Consider the following 19,549-nt stretch of genomic DNA (forward strand, 5'->3'; position numbering starts at 1 on the left):
ATCTGAAAAAAATGCAGTGATCCCACTCGGTGTTGTTGAGATTACAATTATGAACAACCAGCCTCCATTGAGCACCTGCTCTGAGCCCGGCACTGGGGAAGTCCTTCACCTCCATTCCTCCCACCCTGTGATGATGATTCAATGACCATCTCACAGATGGAAAAACTAAAGCTCAGATAGGCCAAGTAACTTAACCATGGTAATAATATAGTCAGGCTTGACTGCCAAGTCCTTGGGGGAAAAACAGTCATTTGCTGCATTAAAAACTGGCAAAAACCTTGGTGACTGATTCCTAACTGTTGGGCCAATTTTTATGAAGTCCCCCACGTTGTATAATCTTTCGTTACAAAACATATTCCTCATCCTGACAAATAAATCACTTCAGCAGTCGTGTATGACCATGACTGAGGCAACATTTAAAAACAGACTTACAAAAGGAGTATGAGAAATATTGCTAAAATCTGAATGCTGACATTTCTGATTCTGGGTCCAGGCAAGATGGCATAGCCCCGTTTTTCCTTGCTCCTCACGGCGACACACAACTACAGACCGTGGAAATGGCAAAAGAGACAACCAAAGGAAAACCCCGGAAGGTGGTAAAAGGTGAGCTGGTTTGGGACCAGGACCAGAGAATAGCACAGTGTCAGGGCACATGCGTCCTACCACCCAAGGGAGAGTCCTTCCCCAACCCTTAACCTAGCAATAGAAGGCTGCCCAGATAGACTCATTCCTCCCTCTTAGAGAATGGGTGTCTCGCTGGTGGGTGTGACACTACCTGGCAAGGGGGATCGCTGGGAGTCCAGCCAGGAATAAGCCACCAGGGAGGTATTCTCCTTCCCTACAGACTCTCCACCAAGTATCCTAGGTGGGTGGGCAGGCTGAGCCTGAGGGAGAAATCCAGCTATCGCAGGTGGACGAGTCCAGGAAGCCTCTTTATCCCTGCAGCCTAAGTAAGACTCTCCTCCTCGACCCAGAGACACTGGCCTAGTCCCTGGCTAGATGGAGGGGATCAGTTTGGGGACCCACACATGCTTGCCCCACCAAGAGATACCCACCAGGCCCTTGAGGCGGCACCTGCAGGTACCAACAGAAGCTCCTAGGGCACCAGATAAAACCAGGCAGACCAAAGTAACACTGCAAAGCTGCTGTAAATTAAAGTGCCTTTGAAACCGCAGTCCCCAAAGTAGGCCGAGCCCCATGTGTCAGCCCTAAGTGGGGTGACACCTGCTAAGACATGAGATTTAAATAGGGCCATCACAGATGAAATGTCTAGGATACTACTAACAATTACCCATCATACCGTGAACCAAGGAAATCGCAACTGAATGAAAAAAGACAATGGATGCCAACACTGAGATGAATTGTGACAAGGATTTTAAAGCAGCCATCTTAAGACTGCCATTAGACGGTCAACTAGAAACTCCCTTGAAATAGGTTAAAAAATAGAGAATCTCAACAAAGAAATGTAAGTTATAAAAAAGAACTGAATAAAAACCATAGAACTAAAAATACAGTTAACTTCATAGTTCCATTATAATGGCACACCTGCTCAGTGGTTCACTGTCAGAGTGGAGATGACAGAGGACAGGCTCCATGAACTTGGGGACAGAACAACACAGCTCACCCACTGTGAAAAATAGGCTGGGAAAAGAGAGCTACGGGCCTGGGGACAGTAACCAAAGATCCAACCCTCGTATCATCAGATCAAAAGGAGAGGGGGGTTAGGCCTAAAAGGGTATTTGAAGAAATATGGCTGAAAAATTCCCACATCTGGTGAAAGACACAAACTTACAGACCCAAGCTGAGCAAACCCCAAACAGGATACAATGCAAGCATAGCAGTAACTATCTTAAATGTGAAATAGTGGAGCCACTCTGGAAAACAATTTGGCAGCTTCTTTTTATTAAACTAAATGTGCATCTATTGAGGTGCCAGAGTGGCTCAGTCGGTTGAGCATCTGACTCTTGATTTCAGCTCAGGTCAGGATCTCACGGTTTGTGGGGTCAAGCCCGAGTCGGGCTTCCAGCTGACATCGAGGAGCCTGCTCGGGATTTTCTCTGTCTCCCTCTGCCCCCTCCTCCGTGCTCTCTCAAAATAAATAAATAAACATTAAAAAAAAAATAAACATGCATCTATCATTTGACCTAGCAGTTACAATGGAAGGTGATACTGACACACAAATGTGTATGGGAATGTTCACGGCAGCTTTATTTGTAACAGCCAAAAACTGCAACGAGCCTGGAAGTCCTTCAACAGGCAAAACAAAGTTTGGTATGCATACCATGGAATACCACTCAACAAAAAGGGATGAATAAAAAAGAACGAATTACCGAAAACATGCAACAACCTAGAAGAATCTCCAGGGAATTATGCTGAGTGAAAAAAGCCAAACCCAAGGTTACCCACTATATGGTAGCATTTATAGAACATTCTTGAAATGACAAAACTGTAGAACTAGAGGACAAATTAGCAGTTGCTGATTTGGAGATTAAGGATGGGGGGGTGGAAAGACCATGAAAGAGGAAAGCGTGGTTATAAAAGGGCGACAGGAGGTCGTGTTGCCAAAACTTGAGGATCTTGTAGGGTACAGGAACCTTCCTAGGTGACTCAGTTGTACACAACAATACACACCACAAACGAGTATAGGTAAAACTGGAAAATCTGAATAAGATCAGTATTCTGTCTCAAAGCCATTGTCCTGATTGTGACATTATACTATCGCTTTGCAAAATCGTACCTTTGGAGGAAACGGGGAAAGGTAGAGAGAGAGATTCTCTGTATTATTTCTTACAACTAACTGGATGTGAATCTACATTGATCTCAATGAAAAATTTCAGTTTAAAAAATCCACTTAATACATGCCATTACACAAGTAACATCTTATTTACAAATGAGGGAACTGAAGTTGGGTGGTTGGTAACTGACCTAAGGTTACAGAGTTAAAGTCGAGAGGCTAGGATTGAAAATTCAGGTCTGTACAGCTTCAAAACACATGACCTTAATCACAGAGCTACCTGGGCTAATAACTCAGAATATAATGTAAATAACTCAAGAGTCCAATTAGTTGATTAGAGAAATTAAAAAAGTAACTATATCATTTCAAAAGCTGAGCAAGGTTTTGCTTTCTGCTAATATAAAAAACTTCTGCTTTACAATGGGATGCTAGGAATTAGGTAAGAACATAGTATCGAGACTACTATAAACACAAGGCGTTTCATTCTCAGGTTCCTAAAAATCAAGCAAATTTTAGCCTAATGATTACAAAATTGAATTATAAGATCACTGATAGAAAACAAACGCTAAACGGCAACCCACGCCTCCTTGGTAACATCAGGCTTCAGATTAAAGTAAAAATATTATAAATGAAGTTTCAGCAAAATAATTTTATTTCCTAACACATGGTAAACATATACATCCAATATGTAGTTATCTTGCATGTTTATTCACAAATGACTTCCAAATTACAACTGCTTTGACAGTGAAACATGTACTAATAGTTATCTTAGTTGAGATATGAAAAACGCTTTTAGATGGATAACATTCTGAATATTGGTCACAGCAGAATTTGCTTTAGTTAGATGAGCTCTATGAATTTAAAGCTTTGGAAAGCTACTACTTTTGCATCTAATACTCCAGATGAACAGGACGCAGCAATATCAGCTTGTGTTCCACAGAATTTTCCTTAGTTTTTCTGGTGATGGAACCACTTATCCACTGTATTCGGAGAAAAGAAAACCAAATTAGAATCTCTATTAAGAATCAAAACATACCCGGGGCACCTGGGCGGCTCAGTCAGTTAAGCGTCTGACTTTGGCTCTGGTCATGATCTCACTGCTCGTGGGTTCGAGCCCCACATCGGGCTCTGTGCTGACAGCTCAGAGCCTGAAGCCTGCTTCAGATTCTGTATCTCCCCCTCTCTCTGCCCCTCCCATGTTCGTGCTCTGTCTCTGTCCCTCAATAATGAATAAATGTTCAAAAAAAATTTTTTTTCTTAAATAAATAAGAAGGATCAAAACATACCCAACATATATCCTACCATGGGTTGCCTTAAAAAAAAACTTAGACGTGACATTTCACAATGTGACATTACATGTGACATTTACAAACAAAAACAGGTGACTAATCACAGTGTTTTCTTTTGGGCTTCTTTACTCTTGATACTAATCAATACACATGTAATTCTCACCAGAAGAACCTTATAGAGAATTCTAAATCTACAGGGGGAGAGAACTGTTTTCTGGGTGAAGCAGCCTGTGGCCAGACTGGGATCCAGAGCCCCACCTGCTCCAACATCTACAAGGCATCTACCCAGCACCCAGAGGAGAAGACTGGGTCGTGGTTGGGAAACTGCCATGATGGGGGCTGGGGGGGGAAGGAGAGCCCGTGCAGCTATCTTTCTTCCCACAGACATTATGGGACTCTAGAAATGTCTCTTCTCCCCTTCCTTCTCTTTCTCCGTAGATGTGGTATGTAAGATGTATCTGTAGACACAGATATAATTTTCCCACACATACATACAATGTTTAGTGTAGTTTTACTAGAATGGAGATCTTACCATCTGTTGGTATTGTGCAGGCAGATTCACATGGTGGTGGTAACTAAAATAAAATATGAAAATGTATTAGTCTAATGCCAGAAAAAAAATAAGCTAAAAAAGTATACCAACACATATATTAAAAAGAATCTGAACAGAAGAGGACTTTCCCAATTTTTAAGTCCTAAAAATAATTTATAATATATAGAAACAAGGCAATGTTTGCTCTCCTGCCAAGAAACAAATTCAGGCCTCTTAGCTTTTGAAGGCACACGGGAGAATAAACAAAAGGAAATGCATCTTGAGATAACTGATTTATGCATTTGTAATGATTATATATATATATGTATACACACACACACACACACACACACATACATAAAAAGTAGGCAGAGCGTTCTCACTGAAAAGTTATGATTGTTAGCCAATGGTTTTTCCCTTCTAATTTTTCCTATTCACCTCAAAGTTGTCAGGATTCATATATAAAGACAAACCTAAATATACTGGCTTCGTTGTTAAATTATTCTTTTTCCTTGTACTATACCCCACTTACAAGGCTACTAGTAAGAAGTCAGACTTCATGTTTTCTGTTTGTTTTCCTTATTTAATATAGTTAATAAGAATAATTTAGGATTATCTAGTTCAGTCTTTTGGTTAATCCAAATAATTGAAAATAATACAAAGTCAAAATTGTAAGATTATGAACCACTCCTGCACGGTGCCTGAAACTTGACCACTTTCTTAGTCCTTTCTATAAAAAGTCAAGTAAGTTCCCATTAATTCTTTTGTGAAAAATGGCCTGTGATAGGTATGTAGGCACTTGGGTTAGTCGGTATATTCTGGAATCATTTTGATTGTTACAAATTATACTGTTTTCTCATCCGCCCTGTTAGTGTTGACTAGCATCCTTCTTAGCTTCTTCCTTCAGTCAAAGGTCTACTTGTGTGTGCTCATCGTTTGCAATTTCAAGACCTCACACGGTAATATGCATGAGGAGGAACTCCGATATTTGTTGAAAGAAGTACTTTCCTTCCCCATTAGCATAGATTTTTTTAGCCACCAGGAACGGTCTTTTTCAAGGAAAATTTTACATACAGCATCCACAATAGCTTTGGCAGCATCAGGATCACACTTGAAGGGGCTCTCAGGCACCGTAGTATTCATGCTGTGAAAGAAAACAAAAGTAGTACGAGTCACAGTAACGAAACCTGTCTATTAAGAGTTAAAAACCAACAGGTTGAGATAGGAAGCCAGATGAGATTCAAGTTTGGTTTACCTGAATCAAGTTTACTCAGGTTGTAGGATAGAAAATCAATATATACAGAAATCTGTTACATTTTCTATTCACTAATAACAGACCATCTGAAAGAGAAATTAAGAAAATAGTAACATTTGGGGCGCCAGGGTGGCTCAGTAGGTTGAGATTCCGACTTCAGCTCAGGTCATGATCTCACGGTTCATGGGTTCAAGCCCCGTGCTGGGCTCCGTGCTGACAGCTCAGAGCCTGGAGCCTGCTTCAGATTCTGTACCTCCCTCTCTCTCAAGAATAAATGTTACCAAAACAATTTTTAAAAAAAGAAAGAAAATAATAATATTTACAGTTGCATCAAAAAGAATAAAATACCCAGGAATAAATTTTTTTTAAGTAATCTCTGTGTATGCTCTAAGTAATCTCTATGTGGGGCTTGAACTCACAACCCCAAGATCAAGACATGCATGCTTCACCAACTGAGCTAGCTGGGCACCCCAGTTTAACCAAGGAGGTGGGAGATCTGTACACTGAAAACTGTAAGACATTAATAAAAAGAAATTGAGGAAGACACAAATAAATGGAAAGATACTCCATGCTCGTGGACTGGAAGAATATGATCAAAATGTTCCTACTATCAAAAGCAATCTACAGATTCAATGCAATCCCTATCAAAATTCAATGGCATTTTTCAAACAGGACAAACAATCCTAAAATTTGTGTGGAGCCACAAAAGACCCTGAGTAGCCCAAAACAATTTTGAGAAATAAGAGCAAAGCTGGAGGCACCACACTCCCTGATTTCACACCACCTTACAAAGTTACGTTAACCAGAACAGTATGGTACTAGCATAAAAACAGACACGGAGATCAATGGAACAGAATAGACAGCCAGGAATAAAACCCATTCATATAAAGTCAGCTAGTTTATGGTAAAGGAGCCAAGATATACAATGAGAAAAGGACAGTCTCTTCAATGAATGGTGTTGGAAAAACTGGACAGGCACAAGCAAAGAATGAAACTGGACCACTATCTTACATTATACACAAATATTAACCCAAAATAGGTTAAAGACTTGAACGTAAGACCTGAAGCCATTAAACTCCTACAGGAAAACACAGGCAGTAAGCTCCCTGACATCACTTTTGGGGATCAATTTTTGGATTTATCCAAAAAGCACAGGCAAACAAAAGCAAAAAATAAATAAGTGGGACAACATCAAACTAAAAAGCTTCTACGCAGCAAAGGGAACCATCGACAAAATGAAAAGGCAACCTACTAAATGGGAGAAAATATTTGCAAATCATGTATCTGATAGGGGGTTAAGATCCAAAATACATATATAAAGAACTCGTACAGCTTGACAGCAAACAATCAATCTGATTAAAAAATGGGTAAGAGCATCAGACAGAAAATTTTTCAAAGACACACAATACAGTTGGTCAACAGGTACCTAAAAACATGCTCAATAACACTCACCATCAGGGAAATGCAAATCAAAACCAGTGTGAATCACACCCATTAGAATGGCTATTATCAACAAGCCATATCAACAAGGTAAGAAATAATAAGCGTTAGTAGGATGTAGAAGAAAAATGAAGCCCTTGTGCACTGCTGGTGGAAATGCAAATTGATGCAGTCACTATGGAAAACAGTATGAAGTGTCCTCAAAAAATTAAAAATAGAATTACCACTTGATCCAGCAATTCGACTTCTGTGTATTTATTTGAAGAATACAAAAACACTAAATGGGAAATGTGATTTACAACAACCAAGACATGGAAAAAACCTAAAGGTCCGCCAATGAACGAATGGATAAAGAAAATGTAGTGTGTACACACACACACACACACACACACACACACACACACACACACTCAGGAATATTATTCAGCCATAAAAAAGAATGAGACCTTGCTATTTGTGACAACATTATGCTAACTGAAATAAGTCACACAGGAAAAGGTAAACACCATGTAATCTCACTTATATGTGGGATCTAAAAACACAAAAAACAAAACCACGCTCATGGATATAGAGAACATACTGGGGGTTAACTGAGGCAGAAGGGAGGGTGGGTGAAATGGGTAAAGGGGGTCAAAGGTACCAATTATCAGTTATGAATAAGCATGGCTCGAACTCACTTGTGTGCTCTCTCTCTAAATAAATAAACTTACAAAAAAATGGTATATCTAGGAGATGGGATATTTTACAGAGATGGAATATTACATATTATAAAAACATTTTTTAATGACATGGGGAAATACTTATCGTGTTAAATATGTCAAAAATCAGGGGCGCTTGGGTGGCTCAGTTGGTTAAGCATCTGACCAGCTCAGGTCGTGATCTCATGGTTTGTGGGTTCGAGCCCTGCAATGGGCTCTATCCTGACAGTTCAGAGCCTGGAGCCTGCTTCAGATTCTGTGTCTCCCTCCCGCTCATGCTCTGTCTCTCTCTCTCAAAAATAAACAAACATTTTTAAAAATAAAAAAAAACAAAAACCATAAACTATAGATGCAATATAATCTTAACTACTATTATCATTTCAATTTATTTTGAGAGAGAAAGTGAGCACACACATGCATGGGGAAGGGGCAGAGAGAGAGGGAGAGAAAGAATCCCAAGCAGGCTCTGTGCTCAGTGCAAAGAAAGCCCAATGTGGAGCTCAACCTCATGAATTGTGAGATCAGGACCTGAGCTGAAATCAAGAGTCAGACACTTAACCAACTGAGCCACCTAGGTGCCCCCCCAAATTTAAATATAAATAGGTGCTGTTGTGAGTGTGGAGTATGTGTTTATCTTGCATAAATGGGATCATATTAAGTACACTACTAGGAACTTTGCTTTTCTCCCTTAATATGTTTTGGAGATCATTCCATATCAACATATAAAGATATTCTTTTAACGTGCCATATACTGTCCTATCATATAGATGTACTTAACCATTACATTTTTCCTTTTTGCTATTATAAAGGGCACTATAATGAACATCCTTATACATGTATCTTGGTGAACTACAGATACATTCCTAGCAGTAGTGGTATAAAGAAATACATGCAATTTTAACTTCTGGACTAGATATTGTCAAATTCCCCTTCACCAAGCCTGTACCCATTTATACACTCAACAACCATGTATGTATGCACTTGGTAACCCTGGCTATCATCTAATTTTTTTTAATTTTTGCAAATCTAAGGGGGCATTATCTTGCTGAACTGCCTTTTATAAATCATGAGTGAGTCTGTACACCTTCTTATATGTAAACTTCCTTTTTCTATCTTTTCTCTCCATCTATTGAGTTGTCTTTTTCTTATCAACTCAAATAAGCTATTTACAAATTATTTTGCCCCTTGTGTTTTTTTACAAAAAAACTGGGAAAAATGGTCTCCTGATACATAAAAATATCACAAGTAAACCTTTCTTTTATGGATTTTGAGTCTGTGTTCTATTTAGAAAGGGCTTCTCTACTATAAGCTAATTAATAGATTAACCTATACTTATTCTATAATTTTTTTGCATCAAAATTTATGTTTCTGGAATTAAATACTAATGTAAGACGAGGGCCGACAGGCTGCACTCAATTAAATAAGGGTGCATTAATTAAACAAGGAAAACATGCTGAGCTGCTTCCCTGGGGAGCTCATGAAGCACCTACCTGGTCACAGCACCTTTTAAACACAAATCGAAACAGCCAGAACATGGTGGTGGTTGCCAGTGTGCATCTGCCATAAGGAGAATAAGGAGGAAGGTCGGGATCTAGCCTGTTTTCTTCCTCAACAGCCAGTTGGTCCAACACCATTCATCCGTAATACTTTACTATAAACTAAATTCCCATATGGCATTGGGTCTGCCAAACTCTAACAGGACTGAGTAATTTGACTTTCTTCTTCAATATCAAACTTTGGGTAAAACAATATCACTCAACATTATGAAAATAATTAACACTCCTCCCCCTACCCCCAACACTACCCTCATTTTTTTTTTTTTTTTTTTTTTTTTTTTTCAGAATTTTCCTGGCTATTTTCACATGCAGATTTTTCCTAAAGAAATTGAATGTTATTTAGGAACATAGTTTACTTTTCTTTTTATCATATTTTATATTTCTCAATAGTCTTAAACTGCTCTTCTTCTGGGTCTTGCACTGTCTTGTTTATACCTTGGTGTCTTGTTTTTCTAAGTTTATTTATTTTGAGAGAGAACGCATGTGTACAAGCAGGGGAGGGGCAGAGAGACAGAGAGAGAATCCCAGTGCCCACCACAGGGCTCAATCTCACAAGCCGTGAGATCATGAACAGAGCTGAAATCAAGAGTCAGACACTTAACCAATCGAGCCACCCAGGTGCCCCTGAGTATCATGTATATTTTAGATACAAATCTGTTTCTTTTCTTTTTTTTAAATGTTTATTTATATTTGAGAGAGAGAGAGAGAGAGAGCAAGCAGAGGAGGGGTGGAGAGAGACTGAGACAGAATCTGAAGCAGGCTCCAGGCTCTGAGCTATCAACACAGGGCCTGATGTGGGGCTTGAACTCACAAACGGTGAGATCGTGAGCTAGGTCAAAGTTGGAGGCTTAACCAACTAGGACACCAGGTGTCCTGGTGTTTGTTTGTTGTTTTAAATACTATTCCATATGAGACCTTTTCCTCCATTATAGTTTCTGTAATCACTTGTATAGAATGCTATCAATATACATACACACTCATTTTGTAATAGGGCACCTTTTTGAATTATTTCCTGGGGTTTTCTAGGTGCAAGATCATATCATCTATGACAATTTGATCCTCCATTTCCAACACTGCTGCATCAAAATACATCATTTCTCTTATATACTTCATTGACTACTATTTCAAGAACGACATTAGTTAAGTGGTGATAGTGGGCATTCTCTTGTAAATCTCTAAAAACCCAAGAGGAAGCATCCGATCCTGGACATGGGTTGGGGGCCAGACAGACTTGGATGTGAGTCCTAACCATGAAACACTTATTGAGGGATGACTTTGGTTAAGTTTAATTTCCCTGCATCTCTGCTACATGTTTGGCAAATATTAACTGCTCAGTAAGTATTAGCTATTATTAGCAGTAGTAAATTCTGTGTGCATGGTAGATCCTGGTTTAGCTGCAACGCATCTTACATATTTAGATCAGAGCAAAACTCTTGCACTCAACCTTATTTCACTCACTACATTCTGAGCACTCTGCTTGTAAGCCCTTCTAGTTACCCTCACAAAGCTCTGATCCCACGGTCCCTTTTATAGTTTTAGTTTGTACTTGTTCAGAGAGTATCTCATGAGTACTTTTCAGTTGCTTATATATCTACCTTCCCACTTACTTTAGCACTGACTCACAAACCAGCCATCCCTTTTCGAAGGAATGTAATAATACAGTGTGTTTATGGTCGTTAAAACCTTTGGAGCAAGCTGGTCTGCCTTCTATGGTAAACACACAGAGAAGAGTTCCTGCTTACCAACTGATTCCCTTTCCATCGATCTTCTTCGTCACTAATGCTCTCCAGTGGTCATGAGTGCTTTTAATAATATCAGTTGCAAAATCCTGTAATTTGAAGATACGCATTACAAAGACAGATAAGTGTCTTTTCCTTATTATCAACATTTTGCCAAAGCCTGAGAACTTTGTCTTTTCTAAATTCGTTTCCTTGTGTCAGAAATGGAAGAGGACATTTAAATGAATCGATATCAAGGCTGTCTTACCTATATCTTTAAACATTTGTTTTATGGTCATACAGTCTTTAAATGGTAACGATATAGTTAAGTTGGTCTCGATACAAACAGGCCGAAAGCTACACTTCTATATGACACACTACCTTATCTTTAAACTCTGCATTGAAAGCAAACTGGTTCTCTGGTTTTCCATCAGGAACCTTGTACCTTCTAAACCAGTCCACAGTAGCTTCCAGGTACCCAGGTTTCAGCCGCTTGACATCGTTAATATCTAAGAAGAGGACAAGCAGATTGCAAGATGAATATGTAATTGTTCATGCAATACAAGTATCAAGTACGTACTTTGAGAGAGCGATAGGATGGATTATCAAAAAGTTCAAGATAACGTTAGAGTGAACCACCTTGCTGAAAAGAGAACACACAGACATTAAAAGGAAATCATCTAGTGTCTTAGAATAGCTCTGATGTTAAGTACTAAGAAAACAACCAATACAATAGTAACTTCTATTAGACAGAGAGTTTTCTGCCAGGAACTGGAAACAAAAGACCAAATATGTTTTTATTATACCACAGTGAGGAAAACTGTCAGAGCTGATTAACTCTCTGAGTGCGAACCAGACATTGAAAGGTATGCTGGATCCGGACTGGAGAATCCTGAACACCAGATCCAGAAAAGAATAGGTCGGCAAAAAAGAATCCAGTCAACTTTTGTTCCTCACCTTGCAAAGCTGCATACAGAGACCCAGGAGTGGTCTCCAGAGCTACCAGAACTGCCTCCTGATGCCACATCAAGAGCCTACCAAAGACAGCACCAATTCTGTGCTGTTCCCTCTTGGGTTTGGCTTTCCTAACCAGCCCGGCAGTCCTGGTGTTGTAGCAAGCATGGAACCCCAGGCTTACTTTCGCGGGTTGCCACAAACTAGCAGGGCGATCTGGCTATCGGGGCTCCACAATGACCAAGAGGATCAGTGTGTCTGAACTGACTGCTTTAGTGGTAAGTAGTCCTCTTCCATGGCTCTGTGCGTATCTCTCCCAGAGGTGTGGCTAGTCAAGAATAGCACACCTGAATAGCACACAAGAATAGCACACTCTGAATAGCAGAGTGAAGAATGGCACTAGCAATGCCAATAAACTCTTCAGATTATAACAGATGACAGACAGACACTATCTTAGGCTGACTTGGAGGGAAAGCTGCATGCTATTTGCAGCATGGGGCCAACCGCCCAGAGAAAGTTTTCAGTACTCCAAGAGCCTCTACTGCAGGGCAAAAGGCCACATACATGTTTTAGGATTCCACGTACAAGAAATATCCAGAATCGGGAAATCTATGGTGACAGCAGATTAGGGATTGCCAGGGCCTGGGAAGAGCAGGGGATAGGGAGTGACTGCTTAGACATAGAGTTTTCATCTGGAGTGATGAAATGTCCTGGAACTAGACTGTGGTGATGTCGTGTGACTTTGTGAATGTATTAAATGCCACCAAATTGTACACTTTAAAATTGTTAAAATGGTAATTTTGTGTTAAGTGAATTTTACCACCAAAAAAAAAAGGGGGGGTGGGTAATGAAGTACTGATACATGTTACACTGCAGATGAGCCCTGAAAACATTATGCTACGTCAAAGAAGCTAGACAGACACATTAACATACAATCCCATTTGTGTGAAATGTTCAAAACAGGCCAGTCCATTAAGACAAACAATACATTAGTGATTGCCAGGGACTGGGGGAAATGGGAACAGGGAGTGGCTGCTAATGGATACAGAACTTACTGTTAGAGTAGGGAACACATTCTGGAATTAGACAATGGAGACAGTTGCACAACAGAGCGAATATATTAAAAATCGTAGAGTTGTACACTTTAAAATGATGAATTTTATAGCATGCAGATCATATCTCACTCAAAAAAATTTTTTAATAAATAAAGCAAGAGAATGCTAGTATGTATGGAAGGAAAAGAGAAAAGAGTAAACACAAACTACCAGATTTTTCCTTTCCTGGAATGAAGGAGAAAATTTACTCAATTACTAAGTTAATTACTAAGAAGTTCACTGTGCGGAATAACAGTGCTTTGTCAAATGTTTTGCTTCTCCATTCTTTAACAGTTTGAAGGCGTGGGCTTATTCCTTAGTGCTTACTGAAGGTAATTCTGTCTCTATAGGTTAAATCTGGTGGGGAGTAAGATTTAGATGTAAAGACTTTAGATCTTCAGATTTCCTTACCATTGTAATTGGCTGCATCAGGATCATCCACATTAATGGCAATGACTTTCCAGTCGGTTTCCCCTTCATCGATCATAGCCAGTATGCCCAGAACTTTCACACTAATTATTTCACCTCTTGCACATACCTAAGAGTCAATAACCACAGTTAGGACAATACCACAGAATGAAACTTTGGAAGAAAAGTTTTACTTGGTAGATAACAGGAAATAAGGAAGATGCCAAGTTTCTGCAAACTTACCATAAAATGGTTTCTTTAGGCAATTTTTAAAAAGCTAAACAAGCAGATCCCTGTCTTATCAAAACTGAAAATAAGTACCCTTGGAGGCCCTGAGAAAATCAGTAACGTAGTTGAGGATAATTCATATTTTTTGAGGTGTCATTGATTGGGCCAAAAAATAAATCCCCCATAATATGTTTCAAACACATATTTAAATGTGCTTTCTTTACTTTTTATTTTATTCAAACAACTGAATTAGGCAAGTCAAACAATATGATTTAACTTAATGAGTTAAAAAACTGAATGCCAACTTTCTTTTCGGTTGTTAACTATTTCCCTCAGCCTGAGCAGTATCGTAAGGAAATGATAACTACAGTCGTGATGTTAGAGCTGCCCTACTTGATAAAGAAATTCTGACCATAGATCTCCAGCTCCTGAGGTTAGCTGACACGGGTCGGTTCACTGACCGTTCCAAGTAAGTCGGCAAGGTTTGCCTTGTATCGAGATGAAGTCTGCCTCCTGGTACTCTACCTGTTGACTAGTCATCTGCCTGCCAAAGCAAATGCAGAACACAACTGCTTCTTCTGCATGCGTGTATACATACATTTTTTTAGACTAAGTTTATTTTTTTTTTATTTTAAATTTTTTTTTTAACGTTTATTTATTTTTGAGACAGAGAGAGATACAGCATGAACGGGGGAGGGGCAGAGGGAGAGGGAGACACAGAATTGGAAGCAGGCTCCAGGCTCTGAGTCATCAGCCCAGAGCCCGACGCGGGGCTCAAACTCGTGGACCGCGAGATCGTGACCTGAGCTGAAGTCGGACGCTTAACCGACTGAGCCACCCAGGCGCCCCAAGACTAAGTTTAAATGCACACATTATAGTATACAAATGCTTAGCAGAACTAGAAGTTTTAACTTATCAAAGAGACATCATTATTTCACTAATATGCATATATTTTATTCACGATATTTTTTAAAGTATGAACTGTGTATACTTCATTACTATCATCTTGACACTACAGAAAAACATTTCAGATTCCCTTACCTTGCTTCCAATTTCACACACATCGATTGGGTCATTGTCACCACAACAGCCAGTGTGTTTGTCATTGTGTCCTGGGTCTTCCCAAGTCTAAAAATTAAATTAATTAATTAATTAAAAATTAAAAAAAAATTAAGTCTGAGAGTATATCATTTCTATACAAGCTACTGACAAAGTGGATCATATTTGCATTAAAAGATAACAGCCCATGAGTCTTTCTACAAAAATATGAATCTTCAGCTATTTTTTTTCTCATTTTTAAGAAATTTTTGATTTACATCTAAGAATCTTCACTACACACAGTAATTTTAATTAAATGCTAGGACCCTATTATGCTCAATATGCTATATACACTCAACTAAATATTCTATGCTAAATACGCTAAACTGAATTTAAGATTTCTTATTTTTGTTTTCTGTTTTTTTAAGTTTAAGTGTTTTTTAAATTTATTTTGAGAGAGATATAGAGAGCAAGTGGGGGAGGGACAAAGAGAGGGGGAGAATCCCAAGTCAGGCTCCAGATTGTCAGTGCAGAGCCCGATGCAGGGCTCGAACTCACAAACCTCAAGAGTCAAACACTTAACCAACTGAGCCACCCAGGCACCCCTAAATTTAAGCTTTAAAACAGATGATACTTTTTTTAAAAGTTTATTTATTTATTTTATTTTTAGTGATCTCTATACTTAATGTGGGGCTTGAACTTACAACCCCAAGATCAACAGTCCCATGCTCTACTAACTGAGCCAGCCAGGTGCCTCAACAATAATCCTATTTGAAACAAACAAAACCCAACCACCTAATAGTTGAGACAACACGCAACACAAATACAGACCCAAATATTTACTTGAAAAATACATTAAAAGAAAAGTGCTTTGATGAACTTTTTGTACTCACTATCTTCTATGAACTAGATTTTATTTAAAATAAATTTCCAAAACAGAGGTAGGTAGACAGTAATGCTAAAAGGGAAATGAGATGTTCTGATGGTAAGTGTCATCACCAACCAGGAGCCAAGGCTGAAAAGCTTAATCAGGATCTACTGGAGCTTTCAATTGCTAGCTTTATTTCCTGAATCTCTGCAGAGATCTTACAGATGGCTTGTGCTTGCTTGGATGTTTAAAATGTACTTATTGTTCTAGTTATTTTCTCCCTCAATCTAGAACATATTTCTTGGCTATTCAGCTGGAATAAAGGCAAAAAGATAAAAGTGAAGTGGGGTAAACAAAGACCAGATCCAACAAAGCCAAATCCAACCTCCAGAAGAATAAGTATTTCAGCAATGTTTTCCCAGATGGACAATATTTTGAGGCTAACTACTAAATGAACTGGAATGCAAGGTGAAGTGCTATAATTAAGGCAGACAAATGACTTCGTGATTACCAGCTCAGTTTGATCTATGTTTTGGTAACTTACAGATTGTTTCACAGTAGACTCGACTTAATAGACTTAATGGTTAATAAAAACAAACCATTTATCAACAGGAAAAAGTAAATTGAGTATTTCATGTAAAAATCCTAAGTACCACAGGCATTAGCCTAGCCAAACTGGAATTAAATATCCATCATTTACTCATAATAGACATGATTCTAGTGATTCTTCATTTAAATATTAAATAAGAGCCTACTATACACACTGGCATTGTGCTGGGATAAATTGGTATATAATACAGACATCCTCCCTCCTCAAAGGTGTTGTCTGTTTAGGAAAACAGAACCGCATTATTACTTTACCACAAAAAGACTGGCATTAAGAAGAAGAAATCAGACTCTCAACATGAAAGCTTACCTGTGCCAGGCTCCTCACAATAGCCATATGAGCTAAGTGCTCATAATCTCAGAGAGACTGGCCTCAGGGAGGAGGAAAGAGAGGCAAGTTAGGTGAGCCAGCAAGTGGTGGACATGGGATGTGGTGCCAAAAATCCATGCTTTCAACCACTAGCCTACACGGTCCCTCTTTGCCACTCATTCCGTAAAGAAACAAAGCATATGGTTTACAACCAGTCCATATAGAAAGATAGATATTTCAGAAAAGAACTTTCAAATGTGAATTTAAATATCATAAAACATTTATCTTCAGTTTATTTTGAAAATGAGTTTATTCAAGGAAGTATTAAAATAATTACTCTTGGGGCGCCTGGGTGGCTCAGTCGGTTGGGCGTCCGACTTCAGCTCAGGTCATGATCTCACACTCCGTGAGTTCGAGCCCCACGTTGGGCTCTGTGCTGACAGCTCTGAGCCTGGGGCCTGCTTCGGATTCTGTGTCTCCCTTTCTCTCTGCCCCTCCCCTGCTCATGCTCTGTCTCTCTCTGTCTCAAAAATAAATAAAAACATTTAAAAATTTTTTAAAAATTAAAAATAATAATTACTCTTATGTTGGTAAAATCTACTATGGCATAAACTTTCTGCAGGTGTTTAAATCTTTTCCACTAACAGCTATAGGTTAATTTTTTGTAAGCTAAAAAGTACATTTTTAGCCACTGCACAGATACATACCTGAGGGATAGCACCGTAATTCCAGATATATCCTTTATAAGGGAACAAATTTGCAACGTAACGGAGTTTTCCTTTTTTCACATCTTGTTTAATTGGGTTTAAAGGGTCCTTTGTAGCTATCTGAAATAAAAAATTTCGAATTATTGTATATTTGGATATAAAATACTATTCAAATAACGATTTGAGGAAATGAATTATGGAATGCATATCCTGTAATTCCACTTTAATGAAGTATTTTGCCTCTAACATTTTTATGATTTGATATAAAAGTTTTTCCATAATCAGCCTTAAATTGGAAAACTTATTTGAGGTACACAGGAACTATCAAGAAGGGTAAAAAAACACTAAAAAAAAAAAAAAAAAAAACCCAAAATTTACTTATTCAAGAAAGCAAAAACTAAAATTACCTGGAATAAAAATCCTAACATTTGAGACATGTTTTAAGATTTGTATTAAAAGGGCAAAATAAATATTATCCAACTTAGGCTTTCCTTAAAACATTTTAAATTATTCAAATATTTGAGTGTATATTACATGCAAAATATGGCTACTGTCAAAAAGCTTAATTAGGTGATATAAGAAATGTAACAAATATCCACAACAAAAAGCCGAATCTATTAGGAGTCATCAGAAAGAAATTAACGCAACAGAAATTCCAATACAATCACAGGTGGCTGGGGTAACTAAAGAAAGCCCGGTGACTCCATGGAGGAGTCGTTGATGGATTTAAAGGGAAGAACACAGGAGAAACAGGTAATTCTAGGCTTTCAGAAGCCAGAAGCAAAGGTGTGGGGAGGACAGTCTGCCGCTTCAGAGCCCAGGGGGAAGACTGGCAGGCAGTGGGTGATGCAACCTAACCGGAGAAGAGATTGGGACCAGCAAGAAGAAAACCTTAGGCTTCAGCGGTTGAACCCTCAAGCAAATGCAAATCAGTGTGCTTGGATCAAAATTAATATCCTAAGTCTGATCATCAGTGTAAGGAGAAACATACCTCCATTTTTGCATTCGACCAGCGCGGTACTTCAACTACCATGTGGAACACGTCCTGAAAAACACATAGAAGGTGAAATGGTCACAGGAGCTAATTTGTTCTCTCACCCCAGTGAGCGTTTCACTGGTTTGGCCAAAGTTAAACTGTTCATTGTATTGGATCTTTGAAGTCAATAGGCTTTCAACACAAGTCAGCCAAAAAATCAGACCCGGGGCACCTCAGGGGCCTAGTCAGTTAAACATCCGACTCTTGATTTCGGACTCTTGATTTTGGACGATTTTGGCTCAGGTCATGATCTCATGGTTCGTGATATTGAAGGCGCTTTCTCTCAAAATAAATACATAAACTTAAAAAAAAAATCAGACCAAATATGCAAAGTAACTGTAGAATTAAGGTGGTGGGTGTATTCTTGTCCAATCTGTAATTCTTTCAAATTTTTGTGTGTTTAAGTAAACATAATAAATTTTTCATAATAAAATGTTGGGGGGTGGTGGGAAGAATGTTACTATAAAGAAAGGAAATAATTTTTAAACATAACAGAACTTCTATCTCCGAGGAAGACCATCTTCAAAGAGATCATCTCCAAAGCCCATTCGCTTCCTCCAGTGACACTGCAATTGCTCAAGATGTTTTCAGAACTCCTCTTTCAGTGGCAGTTTGGAAGACAAACCCTAAGTCAGTTTACTTACATTGTCATACGTTAGTTTGACAGAGGAGGGGAAGATAGAGAGGGAGACACAGAATCTGAAACAGGCTCCAGGCTCTGAGCTGTCAGCACAGAACCTGATGCCGGGCTCGAACCCACAAACTGTGAGACCGTGACCTGAGCCGAAGTCGGACGCTTAACCTACTGAGCCACCCAGGCACCCCAATAAATAAAACTTTAAATGGTCAGTTTTTCAGTTTATAGCCTTGCAAAAGGTATACACGAGGCCAAATTTGCAATTATTCTTTTATAAAATGTGTATTTTTTAAAGTGGATTTGAAATGAAAGTCACTTATGGGGTACCTGGGTGGTTCAGTCGGTTGACCATCCAACTCTTGATTTTGATTCAGGTCATAATCCCAGGGTCATGGGTTTGAGCCCCATGTCGGGCTCTGCACTGAGTATGGAGCCTGTTTA

General features: G+C 38.9%; 1 protein-coding gene across 1 annotated transcript in view; it reads right to left on the reverse strand.

Annotated features, from left to right (window-relative positions):
* Positions 1-3,363: 3,363 nt before the first annotated feature.
* The window catches only part of PPA1 (inorganic pyrophosphatase 1), a 30,403-nt gene continuing 14,217 nt past the window's right edge, over positions 3,364-19,549 (reverse strand). Inside the window, exons 3-11 of the mRNA XM_019444422.2 lie at positions 18,427-18,480; positions 17,436-17,555; positions 14,948-15,034; positions 13,682-13,808; positions 11,604-11,731; positions 11,247-11,332; positions 5,630-5,699; positions 4,556-4,598; positions 3,364-3,714 (exon numbers count right to left, since the gene is read on the reverse strand). Of these exons, the coding sequence (XP_019299967.1) occupies positions 3,683-3,714; positions 4,556-4,598; positions 5,630-5,699; positions 11,247-11,332; positions 11,604-11,731; positions 13,682-13,808; positions 14,948-15,034; positions 17,436-17,555; positions 18,427-18,480 (747 nt within the window). The 3' untranslated portion in view covers positions 3,364-3,682. The remainder of the gene's footprint in view (positions 3,715-4,555; positions 4,599-5,629; positions 5,700-11,246; positions 11,333-11,603; positions 11,732-13,681; positions 13,809-14,947; positions 15,035-17,435; positions 17,556-18,426; positions 18,481-19,549) is intronic.

Source organism: Panthera pardus, unplaced genomic scaffold (assembly GCF_024362965.1).
Source record: "Panthera pardus isolate Hobbes unplaced genomic scaffold, ASM2436296v1 HiC_scaffold_22, whole genome shotgun sequence".
NCBI classification, from domain to species: domain Eukaryota; kingdom Metazoa; phylum Chordata; class Mammalia; order Carnivora; family Felidae; genus Panthera; species Panthera pardus.